The sequence below is a fragment of the Lissotriton vulgaris genome, chromosome 4_1 (assembly GCF_964263255.1).
Source record: "Lissotriton vulgaris chromosome 4_1, aLisVul1.2, whole genome shotgun sequence".
Taxonomy (NCBI): Eukaryota; Metazoa; Chordata; class Amphibia; order Caudata; family Salamandridae; genus Lissotriton; species Lissotriton vulgaris.
This window is the reverse complement of record NC_141691.1, coordinates 1,352,614,453-1,352,641,413: the sequence shown is the minus strand read 5'-3', so window position 1 is coordinate 1,352,641,413 and position 26,961 is coordinate 1,352,614,453. Positions and strand designations below refer to the sequence as shown.

General features: G+C 47.3%; 1 protein-coding gene across 1 annotated transcript in view; it reads right to left on the bottom strand.

Annotated features, from left to right (window-relative positions):
* Positions 1 to 26,961, bottom strand: part of CEP76 (centrosomal protein 76) — a 304,664-nt gene that overhangs the window by 47,085 nt on the left and 230,618 nt on the right. The window contains exons 9-10 of the mRNA XM_086965581.1: positions 21,976 to 22,142; positions 1,339 to 1,672 (exon numbers count right to left, since the gene is read on the bottom strand). Coding sequence (XP_086821707.1) covers positions 1,339 to 1,672; positions 21,976 to 22,142 — 501 coding nt within the window. The remainder of the gene's footprint in view (positions 1 to 1,338; positions 1,673 to 21,975; positions 22,143 to 26,961) is intronic.

The window sequence follows — 26,961 nt, the reverse complement described above, 5'->3', positions numbered from 1 at the left end:
CAGCATACTCAGCCAGGGAAGGAGGGAGATGGGGCGGTAGTAGGTCATGTTGGATTGGTCCAGGTTGGGTTTCTTTAAAAGGGCCTCAACCAGCGCACATTTCCAGGCAGGGGGAACCGTACCGGAGGAGACGGAAGAGTTTAAAATGTCAAGAATTACGGGGCGAATGGAATTGATGACTAAGTTGAGGGACTGAGGGTGGGCAGGATCAGAAAGAGAGCCCGAGGTTACCCTGGGCATGATCAGGTCTAATGAATCAGAATCCAGGAGAGGGAATTGCCCTAGTGAGAACTGGGATTCAGATTGAGGTTCTACAATATCAGAGGCAGTGGGATCATTCTGAAAGTTTTGAAAGGACATGTAGATCTTTTGAATTTTTTGGTGGAAAAATTCTGCTAGGTTGTTACACCGAGTTAGTGCCCCCTCTAAAATCGGTGGTTTCTGTGGCAGGGTGGAGAGAGATTTGAAAATTTGGAAGATCTCTTCGGGTGAGTTTGCAGCTAGGTTGATTTTCTCCTCATAAAAGGCGATTTGGGCAGCTTTCATTCCTGACTTATATAGCCTGATTGCCTCTCTATAGTCTAATTTCCTGAGATCTGAATAGTTCTGTCTCCACCTTCTTTCCAGTCTTCTGCATGCTTGTTTTAATTCTCTTAATTTAGGGGAGAACCGCGGAGCAGTCTTTAGTCTACATTTCTTGTGGGTGGGTCTCTTGGGGAGGACAGAGTCAAGGGAGCTTAGGATTCATTGATTGAAATTATCATTAGCCAGATTGAGGTTGCCCGTTCCCTTTCTACCTGGCCAGTCTTACATCTGGAAGACTTCTTAATTCCTGTTCCATTATGCTTCTCAAATCATGGCACCAACCATTGGATATGTATTTAACTCCAAAGGAAAACCTTCTAGGAACACGAAAATGTACAGAAAACAAGATAAATGAATAAAATAAATCATGTTTTAGTCTGAGAAATGCAGTACCAAAAGAGTGGTGCTTAAAGATCATTTACATATAGAAATAAGCTGATTTGCGGCCACTGACATTTGTTTACAAATGCAAACTTGTTATATATTAAGTTGTTAGACAAGGTACGTTTAGCGATACACTAATCCAATGATTGATTCTAAATACAAAATTATCCCAAAATGCTTTGTTGTACTAAAATAAGTTCATACTTGTCAAAAACTACTCAGTTAAGGTGACTTAAATGTTTCCTTAACAAAGGAATATGAAACTGAGTCGTTAAAATGCTTGTCCACCTGTAGTGAGAGTACTAATACACTAAAAATGCATTACACATTTCTCAAAAAACAAATATTGTGCTGTATGAGGATCCTTACCTTTCTGTGCTCCGACACAAGCACTCTCAGCTGTAACTCGAGGTCATTGCTTATTGCTGCAGCATCCATCAAGGAGGCACACAAAGGTGGGAATGGAGGAAGCGAGGTAGTGGATCCTGGAGCACACACAGATCTGATCGCCTCCTCGCTCATGGGTTTCCATTTACATTCGTCATGCAGGTCAAACGCACAGAGCTCTACAGCATCTGTGGGCTGGCAATTACCCAAGAACCGCTGATGGTTGAACACGCAGCCCACAGATCGATACGGGTACAGGGGTTTCGGCTGTTCCACAAGTGGAGGATCATCTGGATTAATTGGTTTGTGGATGTACCTAAAGAACAGAACCAATGTGGTTAAAATCAGCAGACCGAAAATCTGAAAACAAGACAATCAGGATGTTCTCACGAGAATACTTTAGCACAGACATTCCCAAAATAAGCAGGGGACAACCCAACTTGGGAACTTGGAAAATAAAGCCTGCTAATGGCTAACGAGAGAGCTGATGTTTGACTATTTTGATTGCCTAGCCCCATATATCGCCCGCAGGATTGAAGCTATTCAGTCAGACATTCATGCGTACAATCACTGTTCAATGTTAACTGTCCTATGACCCAGCCAAGTTGAGAAGAGGCCACTCACCTATCAGTTAAGATCAAGACCTGGATGGTCGTTATGTATCCCTCTTACAACTGAGGTCCCACCTTTAACTTACCATCCACCCATAAGGGCCAGAACTCTGTCTGGACCAAATGCAGAGATGCTCACCAGATGATGCATGCATGTTTGGGTCACAAGCAATTTAAAACCACATGAATGCTAAAGGTAATTCTCCAGGATGCTGACTATTCTGGATTCCCATTGTTCATGACGAGTTCAGCTCGTCATGAGTGTATGGAGGTGTACATCATGACGAGCTGAGCTCGTCATGAGCGTCCAAGGAGTTAAAGTTCAAGATAAAGGCAGCACCTAACGATAAACCATAAGATAAAGCAAGGAATTCCCCCATTCAATACCTCTTTAAAGTAAACACTCAGCCACTTGATTTTACCACATTAGAAACGGATTCTCTTTCACCACAGGAAGCACTGTTTACACATTGAACTGCAATTGTCATAGTGATCACAATTGTGTTTTAATAAGATACATTTTTGGTAGGAACATTGTAATCTATGTTTTCAAATTAATTACACACAGCACAGTGTTCGCAATTAGTAAATGAACAGTAAGCAATGTGTATAACATGGATGTCCAATTTTGCACCTGTATTTCTTGTGTTGGAGTATGGTGCTTTGTTGAATTGAGTGATATACATGGCTTGGTTCCCCTTTTTTACTGTAATATATTTACATATACTCAATCAAGATGTCCTAGCAGAGGATGAAGGACAGTATGAATACACGTCTTCTCTTGAGATTTAGGGTAGCTGGAAGGGGTTGCCAAAACGTATACCTTTCTAGGGGTTACTTCCACTAATAGTATATAACAAAGAAGGGCATCCTTCCACATGAGAGCTGATGGGGGCAGGGAGAGTCTCGTTACCTCAAAGGCAGAAGTGATTCTCTGCACCACTACCCTGAATTTACCTAACTCTTCTTATTCTAATGTCAGCACAAAATGCACAGGGGTGCAACAAATGGCTGTTCCGAAAAAACAGTGGTTATGAGGTCAGTGACATGAAAAGCACAGCTTAAAGACAGAGCAGTGTAAAATAAGTTCTTAGAGCGGAAGACAGAAGACGATGCAACAAAAAAAGTCCCACAGAAATAAAGACTTAGATACCCAGCAGGGTTTACCATCTCCAGAGGTAAGAGAAGTGCTACATTTAAATCAGTGAAACCTCTGCTGGCTCAGGCAGTGGAAACCTATGACATGGTAGACCATCCAGTAAGGGTCTGCCAAGTCACAGTTAGGGTCATCCCACCCCATTGAGGGCGAGGCAACAGTCAATCGTTTCCCCTGTCGCTTGGGCACCATGCAAGGCATGGCGGACAAAGGCAGGGAAAATGGAGAATTACTCAGACATGAGTGCCTCAAGGCTATTAGTTTTGATTTGGGAGTCTGTTTTATCTAAACAAAAGGTTTGCAGAGTATGTGGTATAATCCTGGCGCCAGTTCTGCAAACTGTCAGTGCTGTAAAGGGAACCGCCGCAGAGGATGGCCTCCACAAGACCATGCCCCCAGGGTCTTATTGAGGTTCTTTGTGTTCTGTGCCTTCCGTCTCTAGCCCAGAAACTACATAACAGTGACACATTTTATATCAGGCTCTACCTCACTGGCTAACAGCCATCTACCTAACAAATTGAACAAGTTACGTATCTTTGGTAAAGCTCTTACAGGTGTATATTCTAACTGCAGATTCCTCACCTTTAGAATATTGCCAAACACCAAACTGAATCCGGAGATTTTTCAGCAAAGCTCCCAATACAACATTTGGTGGTGCTGCATAGTGCCACAGTGACTTCACACCTTCCTGGAAGTGAGGGAACACAGTTTTATATAACGTCACCCTGGTACGCTGATGTCAGTTTCCTAATCTTTCTCTGTGTGAGCCATTTAGCACAAAACACCTCAAACAAATTGCAGGTGACCATATGTCCAAATCTGACTTGGAGCCCTATGAAGATGTTAAAAAATTAACACCACAGAAAGAGGAGTTGAGAGGGCAGTGAGGAATCGGTGGTTAAATAGAACTTCCACCAGAAAGAGCATCACCAAAAGTAACTAACCTGTTCTTCTGATAGACGCTTCTAAATGCAGACACCTCACTTTTAGAAAATATATGCACACACCTCACCTTTAGAAAATATACCAGTGCAGTTGTTTTATTAAGGTCTGCGAAGTGGACTCAGATTATGTTGTTTTGCAGGATCAAGAGGACAAAATGGACTTCCACTCGGTCATGGCTGTCAAGGCAGTAATGTTTCATAAATATGTACACCGGTGCCCACCACACAGCCTATCAGATGTCCAGACCCTGCACCCCACTTGCTAGTGCAATCGATGAAGCCATGAACCTGATGGTATAAGCCAGCAGGTATTCTGGGGTTTTCCTTTTAGCCTGTCCACATCAAAATTTAATACCAAGCATTATCCACTTCAACAGAGTCCTCTTTTACACCACCTTGCCTTTCTTGGTCTGATCAAAGTCCACAAAGAGCCGATCATCAACACTATGGTCTCTCATAAGGCCAGTGTATCCAAAGATCACTTAGCGTTTAGCAAATGAAGACTATTCTCCTCTTTCAAGGTATGTGGCAAAGTGAAACATGACTGCAGGGTGAGCAATTGAGCAACTTCGAAAGGTGAAACTACCTTTGAAGTGAACCATTATGAAATAATGGGGTAACCCAATAAGCGCCACACAACGGGGTACGATATAATATGAAAAAGTTGGTCCTTGACTAGCTTGAAGGAAGCAATCAAATTAGGAAAATTATTGATTCGGGGGATTGTCAGAAGGGTCAACCACTACAAATTAATACAGTACAATTATGAATGTAAACCCTAAAAGACAATCACTTCGACCGTGTAAACTATGTATATAAACTGCACTCACACGTATTTTCGTTAAGTAAATTCATCGTTTTTATATATTTCTCATAGTTCAGTACATACATGAATCAGCAGGTAAAGATATTACCACAGGAGTTAATAAAAAGGTTGCACAAGGAAAAGGGAAAAGCAGTGCTTGTGCTTAAGAATAAGTAGTGAAGACCAGACAGTTAGAAGTTACACACTGTCCCTCATTTCAGAAAGGCACTGATCTATGCAAGAACCAGTATTGTCAAGCCTGTCCACGACATTTATTCAGCATCTATTTACATTATTCGTGAGTGCATAGATGCAACATCAAATTGTAGGGGACAACTGGTGGGACAAGCCCTTGCTGGGGTGATGCGTTGACGTTTCGACCGGGGAACAGCGTTTACAATGCAAATTTTACCATGCACTACCTTTACCACGCAACTTTTACAACACAAGTCGTTACAACGACTTGCGCTGGGGGTGCTGTAGGATAGGGAATGGTTTAATTTACTATCCAAAACCTTCCCTACTATCCACGGGGACTGGAGTTGGAATAGTAAATTAAACTATTCACTATCCAGCGCCCCCCAACGCAAGTCGTTGTAATGACTTGCGTTGTAAAAGCTGCGTGGTAACGACATACATCCATTTCGACCCATCTTGTGCGTAGAACGCGACTTGAAGCCTCTGCTTGCAGGTGTTCTTCAGGACAAGGGGGTAGGGCCAACCTAATACTGGTGCCAGTGAAGGGCGTCCCAAGTAATTAATCCAAAGTGGCCAAGTGCCAATATAGGGCAGGTCCGGTAGCTACTCCCATTAGTGAAAAAGGACTACAAAATAGCGGTTTGGTGAGCTGGGGAGAGACTACAAAAAGTGAAGTCCTCAAAGGAGAAGTTGAATCCAACTTAATAAGTAACCTGGAGAGGAGCCGAGCCAGCGACCAAGATGGCCGCTTGAGCATCGGCTCCGCCTGTCGCCACATCCTGACCGACTATCCGGCACATCATCCTGAGCCCCGTCCCTACCATCGAGTGGGGGACCAACACCTGAGTCGCTAGGTGAAATTCTGGCTCGTTTGGGGGCTGCGGCGACCGAATACCATCGTCGGGAAAATTGGGGCCTGTGGCTTCGAAGACCGGGGACCCGAGTGCGCAGTCACCCGGGGCGGAGTGCTACAACATCGGCCTCCTGGACCGGAAGTCGCCGGTCGGATCCTGTTTTGTCGCACTCGAGTGGCAGCCGAGACGACGTGGGCTTCTACACACGGACTAGAGGCTGATCATCGTAGGATCTGGAATGGACACTTGTAACTACGTGAACGTAGGTTAAATTGAATCATCCTCATAAACGCTATGTTATTTGTGAGGTGTATATCGGTTCTCCGCCCCACATACGCGTTATGGCATAGTCATTGGGTGTCCAAAAGTGCTGTATGCCTACCTCATCCTGAGGCAACCTCTGGTTGGTGTAGTAGTGTCCAGAGAGGTGGAGGACCCCCGAAAAACAGGAGTAAGTGAAGGTGATTGTTAAAACACAAAAAACCACCAACAGAGCTTTACTATAAAAAGGTGAGATTTTGTTATTAAAAATAGTGGGTATAACTTGGGATCGTGTTACTTGATCTTGTTATACTAAATCGTCAGCAACGTCATGTTTCTGCTCCTTCTGTGCCCAGCCGGGTCTACGGAGCATTCGTCAGGACAGACAAAACACACAAACATTCATTTACTTACACTACTTGTGTAGTAATCAATAGTGTTAGTCTTAACACACAGTTTCTAATTTGTTCTAGTTTCCTAATTTGCCAAGGATTCCAACTTCATCAGGGGGCAAAGGACTCACTGGTCCCGAGCTGCGTGTGGAACGGTTTCCGCGTCTGGTGCTGACTCTGCCCCTGGACACAAGTAGTAGCGTTTATGAGGGTGATTCAATTTAACCTACGTTCACGTAGTTACAAGTGTCCATTCCCAATTTTGATTGCTTGATATACTGATTCGGGGAAAAGAATGGACTCTTATTCCTCCTCCCTACCAGTTGATTATGAAATCATCGTAGGATCTGCCCACATTCGACTGAGGAGTGGTGGGTTTCCCCTGCATTGGCGGTTGAAATGGCTGCGAGAGACTCTGATAAGATACAGCAGAAGACCTCAAAAGCCACTCGACAGTTTCAGTCGAACCGCATTGACAAATATGCTATCTCCAAGGGGTCCCCAGGTGAAATGAAACGACCACCGGCTGGTGGCACAGACGGCGACACAACCGACGGGACCCCACTAGGAAAGACTTAATGGAAGCCATAACTGGGGTCCAATCCTCCTTGGGCAAGATGGACACTAAGCTGGACACCGTAACAATCGAGGTGGGCCTCATCAGGGCAGACCTCACCAAAACAACGGAGAAGGTCAAGAATCTAGAGGTCAAGACGAAAAGCCTCCTTGAAGATGTCTCTGAGCTCCAGAGAGAGGTTCAAGATCTCAAGACGGCCCGAAACCAGCTTGATTGGAAGCTTGATGAGTATGAAGGTCGGGCCCCCCGTAATAACATCCGCATTTTGGGGGTTCCAGAGAAATCCGAAGGGGCGACCCCGGACCTCTTTGTCGAAGATCTCATTCTCAAACATCTAAAGCCGAAGGGCCTCAGTAATTTTTTCATGGTGGAGAGGGCACATAGGATTCCCGGAGGCCGCCGGAAGGTTGGGGCGACTCCTCGTCCCATCATTGCCCGGGTTCTGAACTTTCGTGACCGGGATGCTATTCTGCAATTGGTGAGATCCACCGGGCCATTGGCTTATGAGAACGCTTCGCTGTTGTTTTTCCCCGACTTCACGCAGATGGTACAGAGACAGAGACAAGACTTCATGGCCGTCAAGCGGCGACTAAGAGACAAAGGCATGAAATACTCAATGTTGTATCCCGCCCGCTTGAGGATCGAACATGATGAAAAGACTTGGTTTATCGACAATCCTGAGGTGGCGTCGGACTGGTTGGATCGAGTTGAGGGCCCGGACTCGGACCCGAACGGACAATGGAGAATAGCACATCACTCAAGACTGTAATGTTGCCCTGATTCTTTTTGCTGGCGCAGGGGTTTGGTGGGGGCTGTTTCCCCCCCCCCCTCCCCTCCCCTCCCCCCCCCTCCTTTAGACTATTTTTGATTGAGACTCTTTTTTGTAATTTATTGGTTGGGGGAGAGTGGGGTCGGTTTGGGGGGGTGGGGGCGAGCGGCCTGTTGCAAGGTTCTCCTCCGTATTTTCTACTTTTAGATCACAGTTAGTGGGGGCGACAGGCACACTGCGAGTTGGGGATGTGCAATTGCTACATGCAGGGGTGCAGGGTGGGGGGTTGGGGGCCTGGTTGTTGGGTTCTTCTATGTGTTGATTTGAATGTTACATGGGGGACTTGATTGTTGAGTTGTTTGTTTTGTTTGACCAGAGCTGGCTATGGGTGCCTATGGCTATCCTGTTCTTTTTCAGAGATAGAAATTGCCTCCGATAGGTTGGGCTTGGGGTTTTCCGTCCTTAGTTGGAATGTGAATGGCTTGGGTGATAAGATTAAACGCACTATGGTGATTCAGTTGATTAGAAATCACTCGCCGGATGTGGCACTTCTACAGGAAACCCATCTCATGGGTAAGCGTTGTATGGCACTTCATAGAGGAGGCTATAAATTAGTGGCACATGCGGGCTTTACTTCTGGCTCTAGAGGAGTAGGGATCTTGGTTAAGAACTCCTTTCCCTTCACTAGTTAGTCGACGTGGTCTGACAATAGAGGCCAATATGTCGGAATCTCCGGGTTACGGGAGGGCAGAACTGTAACTTTTTTGTCTATATATGTCCCCCCAGCGTTGCAGGTGGATACTTTCCGCGATCTGGGCCGTGTGTTTTTGACTCTGCCCATGGGGACTTCAATGCGGTATTGGATGGTGAACTGGACAGGATCCCCTCCCGTGCCCTTCTGCCTTCCCGTAGATGGCTGGCGGATTTTATCGCCACAACGGGCTTGGTGGACGGTTGGCGCCTCCGGCACCCTAGCGATGTTAGTTACACTCACGCCTCGGCAGCTCATCACTCACTTTCTAGGATCGATTATGTTTTGTTACCAGCGCCTCAGCCGGCCTTTATTCAGGAAGTGACTTATTTCGCGCGGGGGGTGTCTGATCATTCACCGATATGGCTTCGACTGAGGATGGGACGGGGAGATGTGGGAAGGGTGGCACCGATTAATGCATGGCGTCTGAAAGACCCCACTGTCAGGAAGGAACTTGTACGGGTTACTGATCATTACTTTCGGGAGAATGTCGGCTCGGTTGAATCGAAGTGTTCTCTGTGGGAGGCGTATAAAACTGTCGCTAGGGGGGAGGTCCTCTCCCGTGTCTCTGGGCAGAAGAAGAAGAGCAGAGCGGAAATGGATAGGGTGGAGGCGGAGCTATTGGTTTTGGAGGCTGTTGTCTCCTCCGGGGGTGACCCTGGGGCGGAGCATCGCCTCGGGTTGCTCCGGGATGAGTACAGGACCCTGATGCGTGACAGAGCAAAGACGCAGCATGCCACCACGCAGAGTAGAATATATGAACATGGTGACAAGGCCGGAAAATTGATAGCATGGCTGGAAAAGGGTGATTGGGGTTCTCGGTTGGTGCCGGAACTGCGTATCGCGGGTGCGGCGGTCTCGTTGGACCCTCAGTTAATCGTAGACGAATTTGCCTGCTACTTCGAGCAGGTTTACACCTAGACAGGGGACTTCACGTTGGGAGAAAATGCCGACATGATCCGGGATATTCCGATGCCGGCTCTGTCGGCGGAGCACAGGGACTTCTTGGACTCTGCCCTCACGAACAATGAGGTGGCGATGGCCATCTGAGGGGTTCAGTCCGGCAAGGCTTTGGGCCCAAACGGTCTTCCCATTGAACTGTTTAAGGTCCGTGCCAACTGTCTGGCCCCGCACCTGAAAGACATGTATCTTGAGAGCAGGGACCGCCGTGAGCTACCGTATGATCAGCGAATTGCTAATATCGTGCTTATCTATAAGGATGGTAAGCCGCGCCTTGAGTGTTCATCGTACCGCCCGATCTCCTTGTTAAATGTAGAACCCAAAGTGTTGGCCAAACTGCTCGCCGCCCGCCTAGTGAAGGTTATCGCGACGCTGGTGCATCCGGACCAGTCCGGTTTTATGCCGCGTCGGTATACTGTCCTCAATCTCCGACGGCTTCATGGGGTGGTGGCCGGTGCTTCTCGCATCCATGAACCGGCAGTGTTGTTCTCCCTGGACGCCACAATGGCCTTTGACCGTGTGGAGTGGCCGTATCTCTTTGCCGTCTTGGAGAAGTTGGGGTTTGGCCCCGAATTGATTGGTTGGGTTCGCCTACTCTACTCTGCCCCCTTGTCTCGTGTGGTCGTTAACAATCATAGATCCCGTGACTTTGCACTTGGAAGGGGGACGCGTCAGGGTTGCTCTCTCTACCAATTTTTGTTCGCCCTCGCACTGGAGCCGCTCGCGGCCTGGGTGCGCTGGGACCGTTCGATTAAAGGGTTGCGCTGGACACCGGGGTGGGAGGACAAGATCTCGCTTTATACTGACGACATCCTATTGTATCTGACCTCCCCACACAGTTCACTGGCGGATTTTATGGATGTCAGCTATTTTCGGGAGATTTTCCGGCTTCGCAATTAACTGGGCGAAGTCGGTCCTTTTTGTATTAAGCGGCGATCTACCTAGAGTGCCGCTGAACTGCCCGGTTAAACTAGAATTGGTCAATTTTCGCTACCTGGGGATCCAGATATCGAAAGACCCAAAGGTGCGTTTCAATCTGAATCTGCTTTCCCCGCTGGCCAGGCTGCGAGGCGATGTTGCCAGATGGAAGGGATTGCCGATCTCTATGGCGGGCCGCGGATGATGGCCCTCCCACGCTTTCTGTACGCTCTGCAGAATTCCTTTGACCCGCTACCTCTGGCGTATTTTAATGAGATAGAATCTTTGCAGCGTGGCCTGCTTTGGGAGGGGAGACCGTGTATTGCTTTGTCAAAGTTGATGTTGCCCTGGTATGATGGAGGCATTGGTCTCCCTAATATCAGGAAATACTATTGGGCGTCTCAGCTGGCTCCAATAAACCATGCCATCTATGGTTCACCAGTTGACCCGGGTTACGCAATGGATCAGGGTCAGATGCCCGGAGGAGAGTATACCAGAGTGTTGTATGCGAGGAACGGTCGTTTCCCTTTGGTGGGTCCTCCAGCGACGGCGACGAGGGTATCAATTGGGAGGGACGTATAACGCTAGCTACACCATTGTGGAGTTCGGAGAAGTTGGGTACTCTCTGGAAATCGAAAGGGTTTGACCGATGGGATTTGATTGGCATTTCTCAGGTGCGTGATGTGTGGGGCAAAGATAGGGTGCTGACGTTTGAGGAGTTGCAAGCCAAGTATCAGCTGCGTGATGCGGAACGATTCAGATACCTTCAGGCCAGCCACGCTCTACATGCTGCGGTTCCCAGTGGTGTGTCCCTCCCGGTGGCCTCCCCGCTGGAGGACAGATTGCTGGATGGCCATCTACCCACCAAAGCAACATCGCTGACATATAGGAAACTCGTTAACCACTCTGGGGATCCCCTGGAGAGGCTAAGGGAGCAATGGGTTGCAGATGGCTTGGTTCTGGATGAAGAAGATTGGAGGGAGGCGGTTTCATCCCCTAGAGTAGTGGCTGTCCCGATGAGACTCCGTATGGTACAACTACGGATTCTGCACCGCTTCTACACCTCGGGCCCTGGACTGATGAGAATGGGGTTGGCAGCATCTGGGGATTGTCGACGAGGGTGTGGTATGCCCGGTACATATTTACATATTCTATGGAAGTGTGAAAGGGTCCGTGATTACTGGACTAGGATACACCTGAAGATGAGTGAAGTTTGGGGAGTGCGGATTGAGTTGGAGGCTCGTCGATGTTTGCTGAATGTATGGGAGCCCTCTGACCTTTCGACACACAGTAAACTCTGGGTCACATTAGCTTGTGCGATAGCTAAACGCAATATTGCACAGCTCTGGGGTGCGGCCCTAGAGCCTCGGGTTGGGAAGTGGATAGAAGACCTCGACTGGTGTATGTTCCGGGAGAGGTCCGTGTATGTCTCCAGGGGGCGACCCCGCAAGTGGGGCAAGGTCTGGGGTGCGTGGAACGCCTTCCGGGGGGACATTTGTACACCACCTGAGATAGATCCTGACAATATAGAACCGGAGGACGCCTGAGCCCGCGCTTTATAATTCTGTATTCCGATGGAGGTCTATGTTCTCATTGTATGCATTGGCAGTCACTCAAGGCGCTCTGGTCTGTTTTGTATTGTACATGTTTATTATTGTTTAATAAAAAGATGTTTAAAAAAATAAATAAATAAGTAACCTGGAGAAGGATTAAATCCATCCCTGCAAAAGTACCGGCTCACTGCGCCTCCTGGAAGATGCTGTGTCAAGTTTCCATCCCTGTGTAGCCTTTATCTATATTCTCATCTGGCGAAATGGCCCAACCTTTTCCAGACCTCCCTCACTCAAACCTCATTAAGTTAAAAGCAACTCAATGTCAACAATGGGACTGCCCAAAAGTTCACGCTGCAGATGTCTACAGGTATCATTTATTTTATCCAGACATTCTTTCCTAGGAACCACCTTAACAGTCTCCCACTCATTCCCACTGGTATCCCTTAAGTACAATTATTCTCAAAGTATCCCTGCACATCCAACCGAAAGGCCAAATTCTGCAAACTTTCCGCATGTAACCTCAAAGGGGAACACGAGGCCCAGCCCTGTCCAAGTTACATTCCACAATCAGCACAGCATGGTCCGACAGGCAAACAGTTTTCAAAGCTTTTGGACCCTCTACATACAATTTGAAAGATGAAAATCACCTGACCTTCGTATGTGGGATCATCAGTTTTCCTAACAGCCTGAAGAATCACATCCCTAGCTCGATAATTAAGATTTTAGCAAATACCATTCAGTAGGGGGTGTGAGAAGTTGGCCTGATATATAGTGTTCACTATTCTAGTGATCACTTTGTATCATTCCAAACAACCCTTATTGATGATTGGTTGTAAGTCAACCTTATAGACCAGCTATCCTAGTAGCATGGACAAGAGCAGTCTTTAGGCTAAACTCTAGAGGGCGTGTTAAGCCAGCTGTTTTACCATCACATATATCCCTTGAACACCAAGTGAAAGGACACCACACAAGTTGTTATAAAAATAAAGTATATTTATTAATAACAAGTCTACCCTGAACTCTTTATGAGTCAGGGAGCTAAGCACAATACAAAACTCTTAAGAAAATACTGCAAGTTGCACAAATAACACAAATGCCCGAGGGGCACGAAAAACCATATACTCTAAAAGTGGAATGCGAAATACTAGCAGGTAAGTAACACGATCCAGAGGCTTCAGGACCGTTAGGACTACCTTACTGGACCCTAAGGTTAGGAGCAGGAGGCCTAGGGAACTCAGGTGCAGAGTGTGAACTCTTACGCGGGATGCGGGACAAAGTCTATGGATGCTAATAATTCTAAAGTTACGGTTTCCGGAAGAATCCGACTAGGTAGACTAAAAACGAAAAAGGATCTGGACACTAGGATAGTGAACCTACGCTGGAGCACCGAAATGCTCGGGTTACCTAGCCCAGGGGCTGCGGCTGCATAGGGTTCAAATGACGTCGGGAATCCTCGTTGTAGTCTATGGAGCCTGAAAGAAGATGTTGCTGGCAGGCGACCAGTGAAGATGTTCGGTGTGATCCAAGGCTGGATCGGTGATGAAGACGACCTGAAAGCAGAGGGGACTCAGTTCTCAATCACTAGCCAGTGATTGTGTGGGCACCAGGATGGCACCGGATGAAGACTCCGCGATCAGGTGAGTGGGTGACGCTGGACTGTGCAGTCACATGGGCCAGGAGGCGTTGTCGGCGACCAGGCTGGAGGTGCGAGCTGTCCCACGATGGTGTCTGCTGTGGGCGATGCTGGGTCCAGGATTGGAGCAACAAGCCTTGGCAAAGGCAAGCCCACGCGGTGGAGTCAAAATGGCGTCTGGAGTGGACCAGGAGGGTCCAGGGCACTTCTTGTTAAACAAGGAGCAAGGGCCACTCTAGAGGACCTAGACCAGCGGTGAAAATGTCGTGGTACGTCGTCAGGAGGGCCACTAGCCAACGGACAAGTGACCGGACAACGTGGCAAGCAGCAAAGAAGCAGAAGGGCCCCACGCAGATCTCGTGGATTCTGGGGGGCTGGACTTCGGTGCTGGAGCTGCTCTGGGTTGGGGCTTCTCAAACCCCAGTGCACCTACTCGAGGATGCCTCGGCGGTCGTGCTGGTTAAGCGTCGTGCAGGTCTTGAAGATAGCCGGTCCCACAGGTCTCGTCACACCCATGAATCTCAGCTGGGCTGATGATGCAGGTAGAGGTCAGAGATGGCAGGGAATCCGGGTCTCGTCGAGCTGGTCAGTCTTGATCCGGAGGATGGACGTGCAGCAAACCGCAACCGCTTAGGTGGTGCCTGCTGGTGCAGGGTGGCTACTCCTTAGCCACAAGGGAGAGTCTTCAGAGAATGTCAAGAGTTCCTTTCGTGGAAAGTAGTTCAAGATTCAAGATTATCTAATTTGGGAAGGGGGCCCGCTCCTACCTTTATCCTAAGAAAAGGGGCTGGCACGCGACTAGGTCCTGCCCATGGGTGGGACCAGGAGGGGGGTGGTTACACCCCTCTCCTTTGTCCGGTCTTTCCCCAGCTCAGGGGCTGGGGTGCCCCTGGAACTGGTTTGAGCCAGCATATGCACAGTGAGCACCGGGGTGCCACTTGCAGTCACCTTCCTCTCAGGCCTGCCTACCTGGGATACACAAAATCCTGTCTGGGATGGTGCTGGCACCGCCCCTGACAGGAAACCCTTTGTCCGAGCCCTCCTCGCTGGAAGGACTCCCAGCAGCAGGAGGTCAGACTTGTGTCTGTGGTGGCAGCATCCATTTGGTGATGCTGAGGCTCGAGTTAACTTTAACCGGGGTTCACAGTTACATACATGTTGTGTCCCTCTAGAAGGGTGGAATGCTAACCCTGTCGCCAGAATTGGCGAGGGGTTAGTATTCCAATTCGTATGACACCTTACTCGACATGTTTTGATAATGCTATGCCAAAGTTAGCAATTGACCGCGAGGTACATAATGCACTTAAGAGTATATGGTATAGCGTTATCATGGAACAGCTATTAGGACTTGGTTCCGCAAGCTGCAAATGGGCTCAGCTCATGCCAGAGCACCATCTCACATAATTCCAAGCACTCTGCCTTCAGGATTGATAAGGCCTGCCATAGGAGTGACTGATAGGAATATATGTGTCCATTTTAGGGTTAGATATAGGAATACTATATCTAAAGCAAAGGGTGATTACACCACCTTGCCCCAGCTGTCGTGCAGCCAATTGTGTCAGATTTGGGTGGCCAGCCAGGGGTGGCATAATACATGCTGCAGCCCATGGTAGGCCCTGGGTACACTTATGCCCTGGATACCTAAGGTATGCTGTACAGGGACTGATAAAGTGGCCCAGTACCAATTGGTAAATGCACCTAAGGTACATGCGTGTCAATTTAGAGAGAGAACAGCTAGGGTGTGGGTCTGATTAGCAGGCCCACAGCCAGGAAAAGTCGTAAACCAGTGAAACAAAAAGCAAAAATCGGGGGTGACCATAGGATTGCAGACCCCACTCTCCTACAGGGGGCTCTCAGAGGTGGCTAAGGGGGCCAAGGCCCTATGTGCCTTCTTCACCACAAAAAGAGGTCAGACAGGCCTTCAAATTTCAAAACAGTTCTGATCCAATTTGAGGAAATGGTTTGGTGCTATACCCTCCACTTTCTCTGGAAATCAAACAAAACAGAGGTTACATCTTCTAGACCTACCCTCTGCATCCTCCAGTCTATTGTCTAAATGCTTAGTAAGCCCTGGGAGTGAGCTCATTGTAGATCTGAGGGTCTTTTCTTCTGTCTGCAGCCATTCCACATTTTGCTGTTTCAAGTGTTCGCTCAACAACCTTCCATAGGTCCACAAGAAGGAGGTTAACATCCAGGGAAATGGGGTCTGTTTTCACCTTCAGGGTAGATTTAGAGAGTTTTAACTAGCCACCTGGATTGGGCTTCATAGAGACCCTGGGACTCCTGCAGTTCTCTGCGTAGGCTAGTATCAATCAAGGCCCTGCCACCCCAGCCGCATATTAATTCATCTTCATTTGTTGAGTCGTTTTAGTCACCTTGTCTTCCCCCATATTCTCAATCATAGGGGGCCAAGGACACAAATGCCTCCAGTCCACAGGGAGGCTGGTTCAGGCGGCAGCAGTAGGTCAAGGGTGGGGGGTGGAAAGACCCTAAGGTGTAAATTCAATCTGTCCCTGCCAACAAACTCCTACGGTGCAACTCCACTTATAGGCAAATGTGGCCCCTAGCAGTTCCAAGATGGGAGGGGGAGGAGGGGGGGACAGGTGCCACACAACCATAGAATTCTAACACCTCAGAGGGAAAAAAAAGGGAGAGGAAAATCCCTGCACCTCAGTGTCTCAATCCTACCTCAATGTAGGCTAACGGGCAACACAGCCAACCAGTTCAGTGTCATTCTGGCATACAGTCACCTCAAGGTCTACACCACTGCTCCCAGGAGTCATGGATTACCTCCACAACGTCTCCTCCGGTGACTCCGGACTCCCAAAAATAAAGAGGGTGGGCAAGTGACCCCTCTGTGTTCGAAAGGGTAGAGGCCCTCAAAGAGGGGAGGCCATACATCCGCAGGCCAAAAGCACCCCCCTGAGCCTGGTGTCCAGTGGGCCCAATCGCCACTACAACACTACCCCTACTGAAGGATAGCGAGGGGGAGTCGCCTACCTCACCTCCTTACCAAGGACTGCAGACGGTCCAAGATAATTACTCTGGCAGGAAGGGGGCCACACACCCACCGAGTGATGCCATCACAACCCACAGCAGTCTCCCGGGCGCTTAAACGCACAAGGGAAAGCAGTGTCTCGTCACTGGCTCTGTAACAAGTGGGGCCCGGGGGGATTATCCCACCACCATGCAACCTAATCAAGAGCTTCTCCCTGTGGTGTTCATCAATGTCGACTCGGACCCAGAGGTGCACCAAGCCAGCCTCTCAGGCCCACCTCTTGCCCAGCCCCAGGTGAGGTTTAATAGCGTGCAAAAGGAAGGACAGGAGGGGCATACCACTCAGTTCCTCCACGGGCCCAGTCATAAATTCATGGCTGGAGAGACATCTGGGCCTCCCTATCGTCCGGAGCAGTCCTCCACTGCAGCCCCCTTGGCCGCACCCACCATCTTGGCATGACAGCCGAGGTGTGCAGCCACAGCACTTATTTGGCTAATGTCCAGATAGTGATGGGAGCCACCCCCTCCACTGCATTAGAGAGGCAGTTTTCAGCCCACAGGGTCCCAAGATTTATAAGGATGAAGACATCGGGCCGAAAGCACCTGTAGTTAATGCACATGGCACGCAGAACTGATGGTGATAAGAACCAATGTCTTGATTGGCTGATGCCTGTGCACAGACTCAAGTGTAGGCACACAAAAGGAATGTCCGGTCTAGTTCTAGATCCAACTGAGGCACAACAATTGGCTTTGGAAAACACATATGTCAGGCCCCATGACAAAGTATCATAACCTGTGATTTAAAGAGACAGGGTTGATCAGGTAAAAACAAAATGGCCAAAGAGCTAATAAATACACTTAATCATGCCCACTGCAAAACAAAAAAACACAAATAACAATAAATCAGTAACTTTTCAGAGGGTCGAGAAGATAGAGCGTGCACGAAGCCACAAAACTTTACCAGACCATATTTGAATTCCGTGGATGGAACACTGGCAAGAATTACATCTGTCACTTCATGAAGGAAGTCAAAAGAATAAATTGTCACTGCTCAATCTCCATGCATGGAGGTCTAAAGTTGTGGAGGTTTGATTTTTCAGATCCTTCCCTGTTGCGGAGACAGGATGCTCTCTCGAAAGGGCAGCCAGATCAGAGTGCAAATACTCAAATCCTGGAGCTCTGGGAACCATCCTCTCCTGGCCAGTCCATGGCTATAAAGATGTCTTGGGCTTTGTGTGTCTGAGGCACGAGAGGAAGCACCAGGAACATGTGCAAGATACCCATGTCCCATCTTAGGGTGAATGAGTCTCCCATTAACCTTTTTGGAGGCAACACCAATGTGCAGAAGATTATGCCACTGCATGTTCTCGATAGTGGTGTAGAGATCTAGTCCGTGCATGCCACCTCAGGATGGAGACGCCACTCGTGGTCCCACCAGCTGACTAGTGCTCAAGCTCATCTGCTTTTGCGTTTAAGGACTCCACTAGTTGGTTGTCTACCAAAACGATTTTCTCCAGAGATGTAGGACCTTCTGGTACAGGATCCAAGACCACCTCGTGGTGTACAAGCCTTCCCCTAAAGGTTGGTAGAAGGTTTCAAAGGACAGGAGGCTCCCAAAACATTGACGTTTAGCTGGGTTTCCATTGGACTCATTAGGCCCCTTAAAAACCACCTCACCAAGATGGCCTTCTCAACTATGAAATTATGCATCTGTTACTAATGTGACATCCAGGTGGGGAAGGGCAAGTGGCCAGCCAATTGTAAGACTGGTGCTTGTCTGCCACCACGTGAGGTCCCGAGCTGTCTCTAGCAAGATATGGTCAGAGTCAGAGACAAACCCGAAGTTGGGCCCAGGGAAATCTTAGATTCCATTGTAGGGTTAGCAAGTGCCATGTGGAGTATGTGATAGAGGATGCATGAGGCTAGGAGCCCAAGAATCTTCAGAATTATCTTCAACGAGACTCAGGACTGAGCTCAAAATGTTGGGATCATATCCCGAAGATCCTGGACTAGCTGAGGGGGTGAAAAGGTCTTGAACACCACAGTTCCTATGATAGATCCCATGAAGGGAATCCTCTATGTAATGCTCAGGAGTGACTTTCGCTCGTTGATGGAAACCCCAAGGAGATCAGGAGTATGGCTGTTGTCTGGAAGCGATGTGTGACTAACTTTTACAAACCCACCTAGAGTAACCAGTCATTGAGATACAGAATTATACGTACCCTGACCGCCAAAGATGAGCTGCAACAACCACCATTCATGAACACCTGAGGGGCTGAGGTAAGGACGAAGGTGAGCACAGAAAGTTGGGAGAGTTCCGACCACACAGTGAACTGCAGGTACCATATGTAGGACTGCATGAGCAGCATATGAAAATACGTGTCCTGCCAGTCCAGGGACATATATTCTTCAGGATCCAGAGCAAATAGGATCATCACCAGAATAAGCAGTTTGAACTTGTACTTTCTCAGAAAGGTGTTCAATGGCCAAAGGTTTAGTACATGCCTGAGGCCTCCATGCTTCTTCAGTATGAGGAAATAGTAAGAGTCACACCTCTCACCCGTCTCAGATTCTCAGCGTTTGGAACTTGTACAATGTCACATTTAGCCACCAGGAGGTGGATTTCTTGCATAAGATTAATGTGTAGTCTGCTGAAATTTGACCTGGGTTGGACTGATTCTGAGGTTGGGAAGAAAGGTATGGTGTAGCTCATTTGATAATTTGCAAAGTTTATTGGTCTGACATGATGAATTTCCACCCATGACAGAAATACTGTATACTGGACCCCATCAGCTGGGTGTGAGAGGACAAATCAAAGTGACTTGGGAACCACTGTAGTAGAGGAGGAAGAGTTGGAGGACTGCCATACTCAAACATTCACTCTGCTCTGAAATGGCTGAGTTTGCTGTTGAACTGGCTGGGAAGGTTGACACTGACAGTAAGCTAGGCTGTTGTAATAGTACTCAAGCTTTCTATACTGCAAGTGGAATTGTCTGGCCAGGGATAAAACCCCAAGGATCAAACTGTGGCGTGACTATCTTTTAATCGCTTGAGAGCAAAATCAGCCTTTTCTTACAAACAGCCTAGAGCCATTGAAGAGAATGTCCATAAGGGGCGCTTGGACACACCCTAAAAACACAGTTGAATGCATCCAAGCATGTCTTCTAAGTACTACACTGGTACTAATAGCAGGGTGTATAGGGTTGGTAGTGTACAGGCCTACACACATATTTTGCTGTGTCCTGTCCATCTTGGATTGCTTGGGCCAGGAGTTCCTAAGGTCCTCCGGAAGGCAAGCAAGATCTCACTGGACAGGTCCTACAAGGCATGAGTGTCTCTGTCCAGAAGGCCCACTAACAGAGAACAAAAGGATAGACTAGCAGAGGAAAACATCTGCTCAGCAAAGGCAGGAATATGTTTTGACTCTATCCTGGTGCTTCGTCGGAAAAGTGTTTTGATTGACTTTACTTGTGAATGGCTGCACACAAGGCTGTACAAAAGGGGGTGGTGGTGGACGGAGCCTCTGAACCAATCAAACACTCACACCCAGTCAACAGATCTGGGTTTATTCTATCACCGTTCTTTAGCCCACTCTGCCACCCCAGTTCAGACATGGCCATATGCAAATCAGTCTGACCCTGTGCCTCATGGGAACAGTCCAGCCCGAACTGCCAAGCCATGCCTTCCCTGGACCGGAAACAAGCTTTCGAGGACCGGTTTCTGGCATTTCAGCAGTCTTCAGTCCGGCTTGCTTGAATCCAGTGGCAAAGTGAGTAAGGGACTCACGTCTGAGCATACCCTGACAAATGATGGCGAACAAAGCGGTACAAAAGGGGGTGGTGATGGACGGAGCCTCTGAACCAATCAAACACTCACACCCAGTCAACAGATCTAGGTTTAATCCATCACCGTTCTTTAGCCCACTCTGCACCCCAGTTCAGACATGGCCATATGCAAATCAGTCTGACCCTGTGCCTCATGGGAACACAAGGCTTTCAGCTGTTGGGTGTTTATCAGGAAGTCAGGGTCACCAAGGAATTGCCTGTGTCATTTCAAACCAAATGGCCATGACAGTGTCCGTTAGGTCTTCCTTAAATGGTAGGGGCTTAAATGAAGCTACACCAAGCAAAGACATCAGTCAACTAGCTTTAGTTTCCAGGGCATGCAGTTGTAAATCTAGCACTTGTACTACACATCACTACATAAAAAGAGGCAACTTCTTCAGTTGATGGACTAGATGGCGAGTTCATGATGTATCTAGCTCACTTGCACTTTACAAGACTAAGTACAGTCTTTCATCAGTGCAATGAGGTAGGAGCAGATTGTTCGACTCCTTGTTATCACCAGGGCAGGGACCCAATGGATCGTTGGCTCTGAGTCAGAAGACACTAGACACTTTAAGTGACACCCTTGCAACTGCATACCAGACTTTGATTTGCAGAATGGAGACGAGTCCAGTATGGTATTTGCGCTTATGGCATGATTTCAACTTCAACATACTGAAAGACTCCAAGCGGGAACATCATTTTTTCCAGGACCGACCGACCTTGTGACCAAGAGCGGCCCAATAACCTGGAGCAAGAGCGGGACATATGTTTCAAACGCAACCTCCACTTATGCTCAGTGACGCAAAGCTACGCCTTCCACTCCCTGGTTGCCTTTGGGTCCATAAGTGCCCACTAACTGCACAGCTTCAAGTCATGACCACAGCCCAAGCATCATATGGACATGTTGTACAGGTCTATGACAGATATCTGCGTCCTACATACTTTGAATCCTTTTGCTTTTGGAGTAAGCATGTTCCCTGGTACAAGGTTTTCCAAATTAAGGAGTCATCCAACAAATTCGAAAGAAGAGATCCAGATCCACGTTTACAAGTGCGGAATGAAAGGAACCAATGTCGGTGCTCAGAGGTGGGGTTATATGCAGTTTCGCTCCATCATTTTTAGGCGTGTGTGAAATTCATCATGGAGACAACGCTTACAGGCACTGGAGCACTGCTGAAAAATTATCCGGATCCAGTCTGGCTCCGGGGAATATTTTAAAGGTGTGGAATCTGCGGATAGAAATAGCCATTAGAAAAGCTGCTTTACCACTGAACTGCAATAGCCAGAAATTAATTTACTCCTAAAGAGCATCTGAGAACCGCAGGAAGGCAGGAAGATGACATTGGGGAAGGTGTGGGGCTCCTTTTTTAAAAGGATTCTATCTTGTATGCTACCTTGAACGATTTTACTGACCTGTGTCCTGTTAAACTCTCCCAAAAAGTGATGGTCCCATCAGTACTGCAAGTCATCACCCACGTGTGCGGAACTCCTTTTGCCTTTGTTCCCACACACACAAAAGCATCCAAGCCAAAACCAAGTAGAAGGCTGCACAAAAGGTTAGAATGGTCTTCACAGTCACCCTGAAAAAGAAGTAGCAGAGGAGACACTCATTCAGAACATATTACAAAATATATATGTCAATTTAGGGATACTGTAGATTCTGCTGAATCTAAATATCGAACAAAACAACATGGCTCCATATTGTTCTCAAACAAACCACAGGACCAATGTCAATCTCTATTGTGGCTCCTTTAGTAAATGCCTGAGAAAAGCAGCACTGAAAATCAAGATTCAACAAGCATAGATTGTGTGGGTTATTAAATTAACCAGCATGCAGTTATCCAACTTGATCTTCAACAACAGTGGACAAGTACTAGTTTAAAGGCATGATCAATGGCAAATAGATTGTCAATGTATTTGATCCACTACCCAGTTTCTGGGTGCAACTTGACTGGTAAAACATAAGAAACACCATTTGTTCTTCATTCCAGTGGTCATCATGCAGTATGGAGGGATTGTCTCCTTGAGGAAGTCACATGTGAGGCTTTGTTTCCAAGATCTTAGTGAAGTTAGAGGCTACAAGACTTAGATATGGCAATCTCATATATTCACCACTGATGCCCTGACACACAATACAATTGGACCCCAAACTGGTCTTCCAAGTACAGCTCTCCACCACGTGTCTCTGTCAGGATAGCACAGCAGAACAGTCCAAGGTTTCCTTAAGGAGGTGATGTGAACTATACTCTTCGAACACTCAATATTCAATCAATGCCCTATTTATAAAAAGGCATTGTCAAAGCCAATAGGTCTCACCTATGTGAGAGCTATTGGCTAGGCTGCTGTTCAGCATAGCTAAAGGTTAGTGGAGTGGCGTAGAGACGCATGGAAGAAGAGTGGAGAACAGTGGCACTGAGTGGTGTAGAATGGGGTGAAGTTGCATTGAGAAGAGTGGAGTGGCATAGAGTAGAGTGGCGTAGAGCAGAGTGGCGTAGAGCAGAGTGGCGTAGAATGGCAAAGTAGAGAGGCATAGAGCAGAGCGGTATAGAGCAGAGCGGCACAGAGTAGACTAGAGTGGCATAAAGTAGACTAGAATGGCATTGAGTGGAGTGGCATTGAGTGGAGTGGCGCAGAGTGGAGTGGCGCAGATTGGAGTGGCGCAGAGTGGAGTGCCGCAGAGTGGAGTAGAGTTGCGTAGAGTAGAGCGGCATAGAGTAGACAGTCTATAGAGTCAGAAGACATACAGAGCAGATGTACATATGTCAAACCTTTTATAAATCTCATCATGACAGATGATTTAAAAAGGGACAGTTGTCCCGGTAAACGTAGAAAGGAAAATGGTCCAACAAATAACCTTAAATAGTGCCTCCTGTAAAGCCTTGCAGGACCAAAAAAACAGAATATAAATAAAAATCCCACAACTGTGCTTGTAAAGTGTCACTCTTGCGGATGTCACATCAGGCCACTAATTTGTTTTGGTACCTGCTTAAATATATTTTTTAGAAGAGTGCCTGGTGGTAGATGACATCCACCGTTTCAGACAGCATATCAAATGCAGTCAACTGCTGCTGCTCAATTTCAATGCATGGAGATGTAAACTGCACAAACTCAGGTAAAGGATATTGTCTTAATGCTGCAACAGAAGTCCACCCAAAGTGGCCAGATGCTCATGCCTAGAAGTTAAGGGTACCACACTCTCCTGCCCCAATCCGCAGTCACCAGGTTGACTTGGGCCTGGTCATTCCTGATCTTATTCAGAACAAACAGCAGATGCAGCAGTGGCGGGAAGGTGTAGAGGAATGCTGAGTTCCATTCAAGCCATAATTCATCCCTTAGCAAGCATTCTCACAGAAGCTCTAATGCGCAAAACATTTGACGCTGTGCATTCATCAGCGTGAAAAAGATCTAGCCAGGCTTTCCTCAGTCAGCAGATGCTTGTACCACCTTTCATGGTCTGACAGACACCATCTGCTGAGCTCTGGCACTGAAGGATCCTGCCGGATTGATCAGGAAAATGCCCTTATGCTCCAACCAATTCAGGAGGAACAGCACCTTCACACACAAGACCCAGGGCCACACTCTGCCCTGCTTGTTACTGTACCACATAGCGGCGGTGTTGTCTGTGGGAACCCTCACCAGCATCCCCTTGATGTATAGCAGGAAGGCATTTAAAAGGCAAGATGAATGACTATCAACTTCAACAGATTAATATGGAGCTTGGGATTTTCACCTCCCACAGATGACCTTCCAAGCCTAACAGGGATGAGTTTGTCATCACCATCAGCTCCGGCTGGACGAGGGAAAGGGGACAGCTGCTTGACCAATTTGATCAATTCAAGCAGCCACCCCTGAATATCGTAAGCCCTGTCTTAAAGATCCGAATGACATCCACAGATTTCCTTGATTCTGGCCCACTGACAATTCAGATTCCATTGCACAGCCTGCATGTGCCACCTGGCGTAATTGACAAGGAGGATCCACAAGGCTAAAAGCCAAACATCGCGAACATAGTCTGAATGCTCTGAACTCGTTGCAGCAGACTGAAGGCCCTGCACTGTAGCCAGGATTGCTACAATGAATTGGAACCTCTCTGAAGGAGTCAGCTGCAGCTTTGGCTTGTTGAATGATATCAAGAGGTTTGCCATTGTCTGGAGGTGGTCTGCGACTAATTCTGGTGAGCCTGCCTTCAGAGATCAGTCACCGAGGTAGGGAAAAGCTGATATTTCCCTGATCTAAGAAGGTGGGCACAAACCACCGCCATCACGTTTGTGAACACTGATGGGGTGCTGATGAGGCTGAAGGGAAGCATGGCAAAATGAAAACTAATCCTAGCCTACCTTCTAGAGCAGGTCTGTTGAACTGCACGGCGGGTATATGAAAATATGCATTCTACATGTTTGATGGAGCAGGATTTCGCAAAAAGAAAACTACTCAAACAAACCTCCCCATAATAAGTACTAACAGTAAGTAGAAATAGAAAACTAATGTACATTTTACACTACACAAGAGAAATATGCTTTGCATATGCACGTACTAACTCGGAAATAATAGGTAAATAACCGGAAATGTAGTAATACTGTGTTTAGAATGAAGCGAGAAAACTTGCATGGCCAGGCCGCATGTGTATTAAGTAAAAAGCATGATGTGTGTTGCTTTAAACCTAATAAATAATGCTGCTTTCCTGCTTAAGCTATGCTAGGATAACTTGTAGCACGTAATAGAGCTGAGGTGGGTGGTAAGCAGTGAAAATGCATTGTCACATAAATAATTAATGTCTGTTTTCCGTTTATTTAGTATTTGGCGCATCCTCCATTTTATTAAAGTTGTCCGTGGTGCAGGTGGGCCAAGCGAGAGAGGAGTCGTCATGGCGGACAAACTGAAAGCGCTGATCACAGCAGAAAGAGCCTAACACTGTGAAGTCCAGAATGTTGAGTGCCTGCCAAGAAGCAGTGGGAACATGAGAACCATCAAATTATGGCGGCGGATGCTCAAATTTGTATAATAAAATTGCATCACTTGTAACCCATGTGTACTTATGAGAGACAACTAAATGCCTGCTTATGTAAAAAGGTGTAGAACAATAGGGTAGTCAAAAAGTAGATGAAATCCTGATGGGGTGACATCCCACCCCATGAAATTAACCAATCTCTTAGCTAGAAAAGTGAAGACTTGCAAGGATTGGGGGATGGACATGTAATGAATGGGTGCATTTAGGGGTGTGGTTTACGCTTAGGCTGGAAGGTGTGCGAGAAGGAGATGCGTCGCTGTCTATCGGTTTGCAGAGGCCTAGCTGATCATGTCCTGTACCGTTCCTGTCCCTTTGAGTCTTTGCTCTCTGACTCTATCTCGGAGAGCCCCCACCACTAATTGGGCCCGTGGGTCGTTTTCCCTACAGATCTTTCTTATAGGTTTGTATTTCTCTGAACTGTATTGCCCAGTTAAGATGCAAATGTATTTTTGTCTTTGAAACTTTTGCCTCTCCATCTATCTTAGTCTGTATTATTGAGCATCATATCTTAACCCCTTGCATGCTGGGGTTATTCCCCTGCTGTGCTGGGGGGCGCGCACAGCGCCCCAGTGCTCATGACGAGCTCAGCTCGTCATGAGGCACAGTGCTCGCGTGCTCATGACGAGCTGAGCTCTTCATGACCACACCCGTTTTCGTGGAACGTTCAGCACAGCAGGGGAATTAGCCCAGCGGGCGAGCGTTCCACGGCTCATGACAAGCTCAGCTCGTCATGAGCACCGGAGCACCGTACCTCATGACGAGCTCAGCTCGTCATGAGCATGCAACGAGTTAACTGCTAGTTCTGTACTATTGAGCATCTTATATCTGAATCACGTATAATTGTATTCTTTTATGCTAATTCTTTTTTTCCATGTTTACTCTTGCTTCCAATGTATGACATGTAAAGCGCTCTGATACCCACAAGGGTCTTGTTCGTGCTATATAAAACCTTCAAAATAAATAAAAATCCACTCTGATATATGATTTATGCTGATATTTTGCCTGTACCTAATGTCTCTCCATCCATCCACTGTGTGCAACGTATTATTGATGTGTAGTTCCGTTATTCATTTGCAATAGGATGATGTTCTCTCTCTGTGTGGATTTCATGGTTTGACTGAAAATTCTAGATACAAAATCTCCTTATTAATCATACCAGGAATCTGTGATTGTTTATGCCAAATGTATGATTTATTATGACAGTAATACCATTGCCATCAACTCTTCAACTAATTGGTTCATTGACCAACTAGAGGAAAAGTTGAATATATAGGTTTAAATGTATTAAGTTTAGGTTGTTTAAGCATGAAAGTCGCAAAGAGATACAATAGAAGTAAATTCAAATTTGACCCCAGCGCATCAGGGATTTGGATGAATGTGTAGGGGCCAAT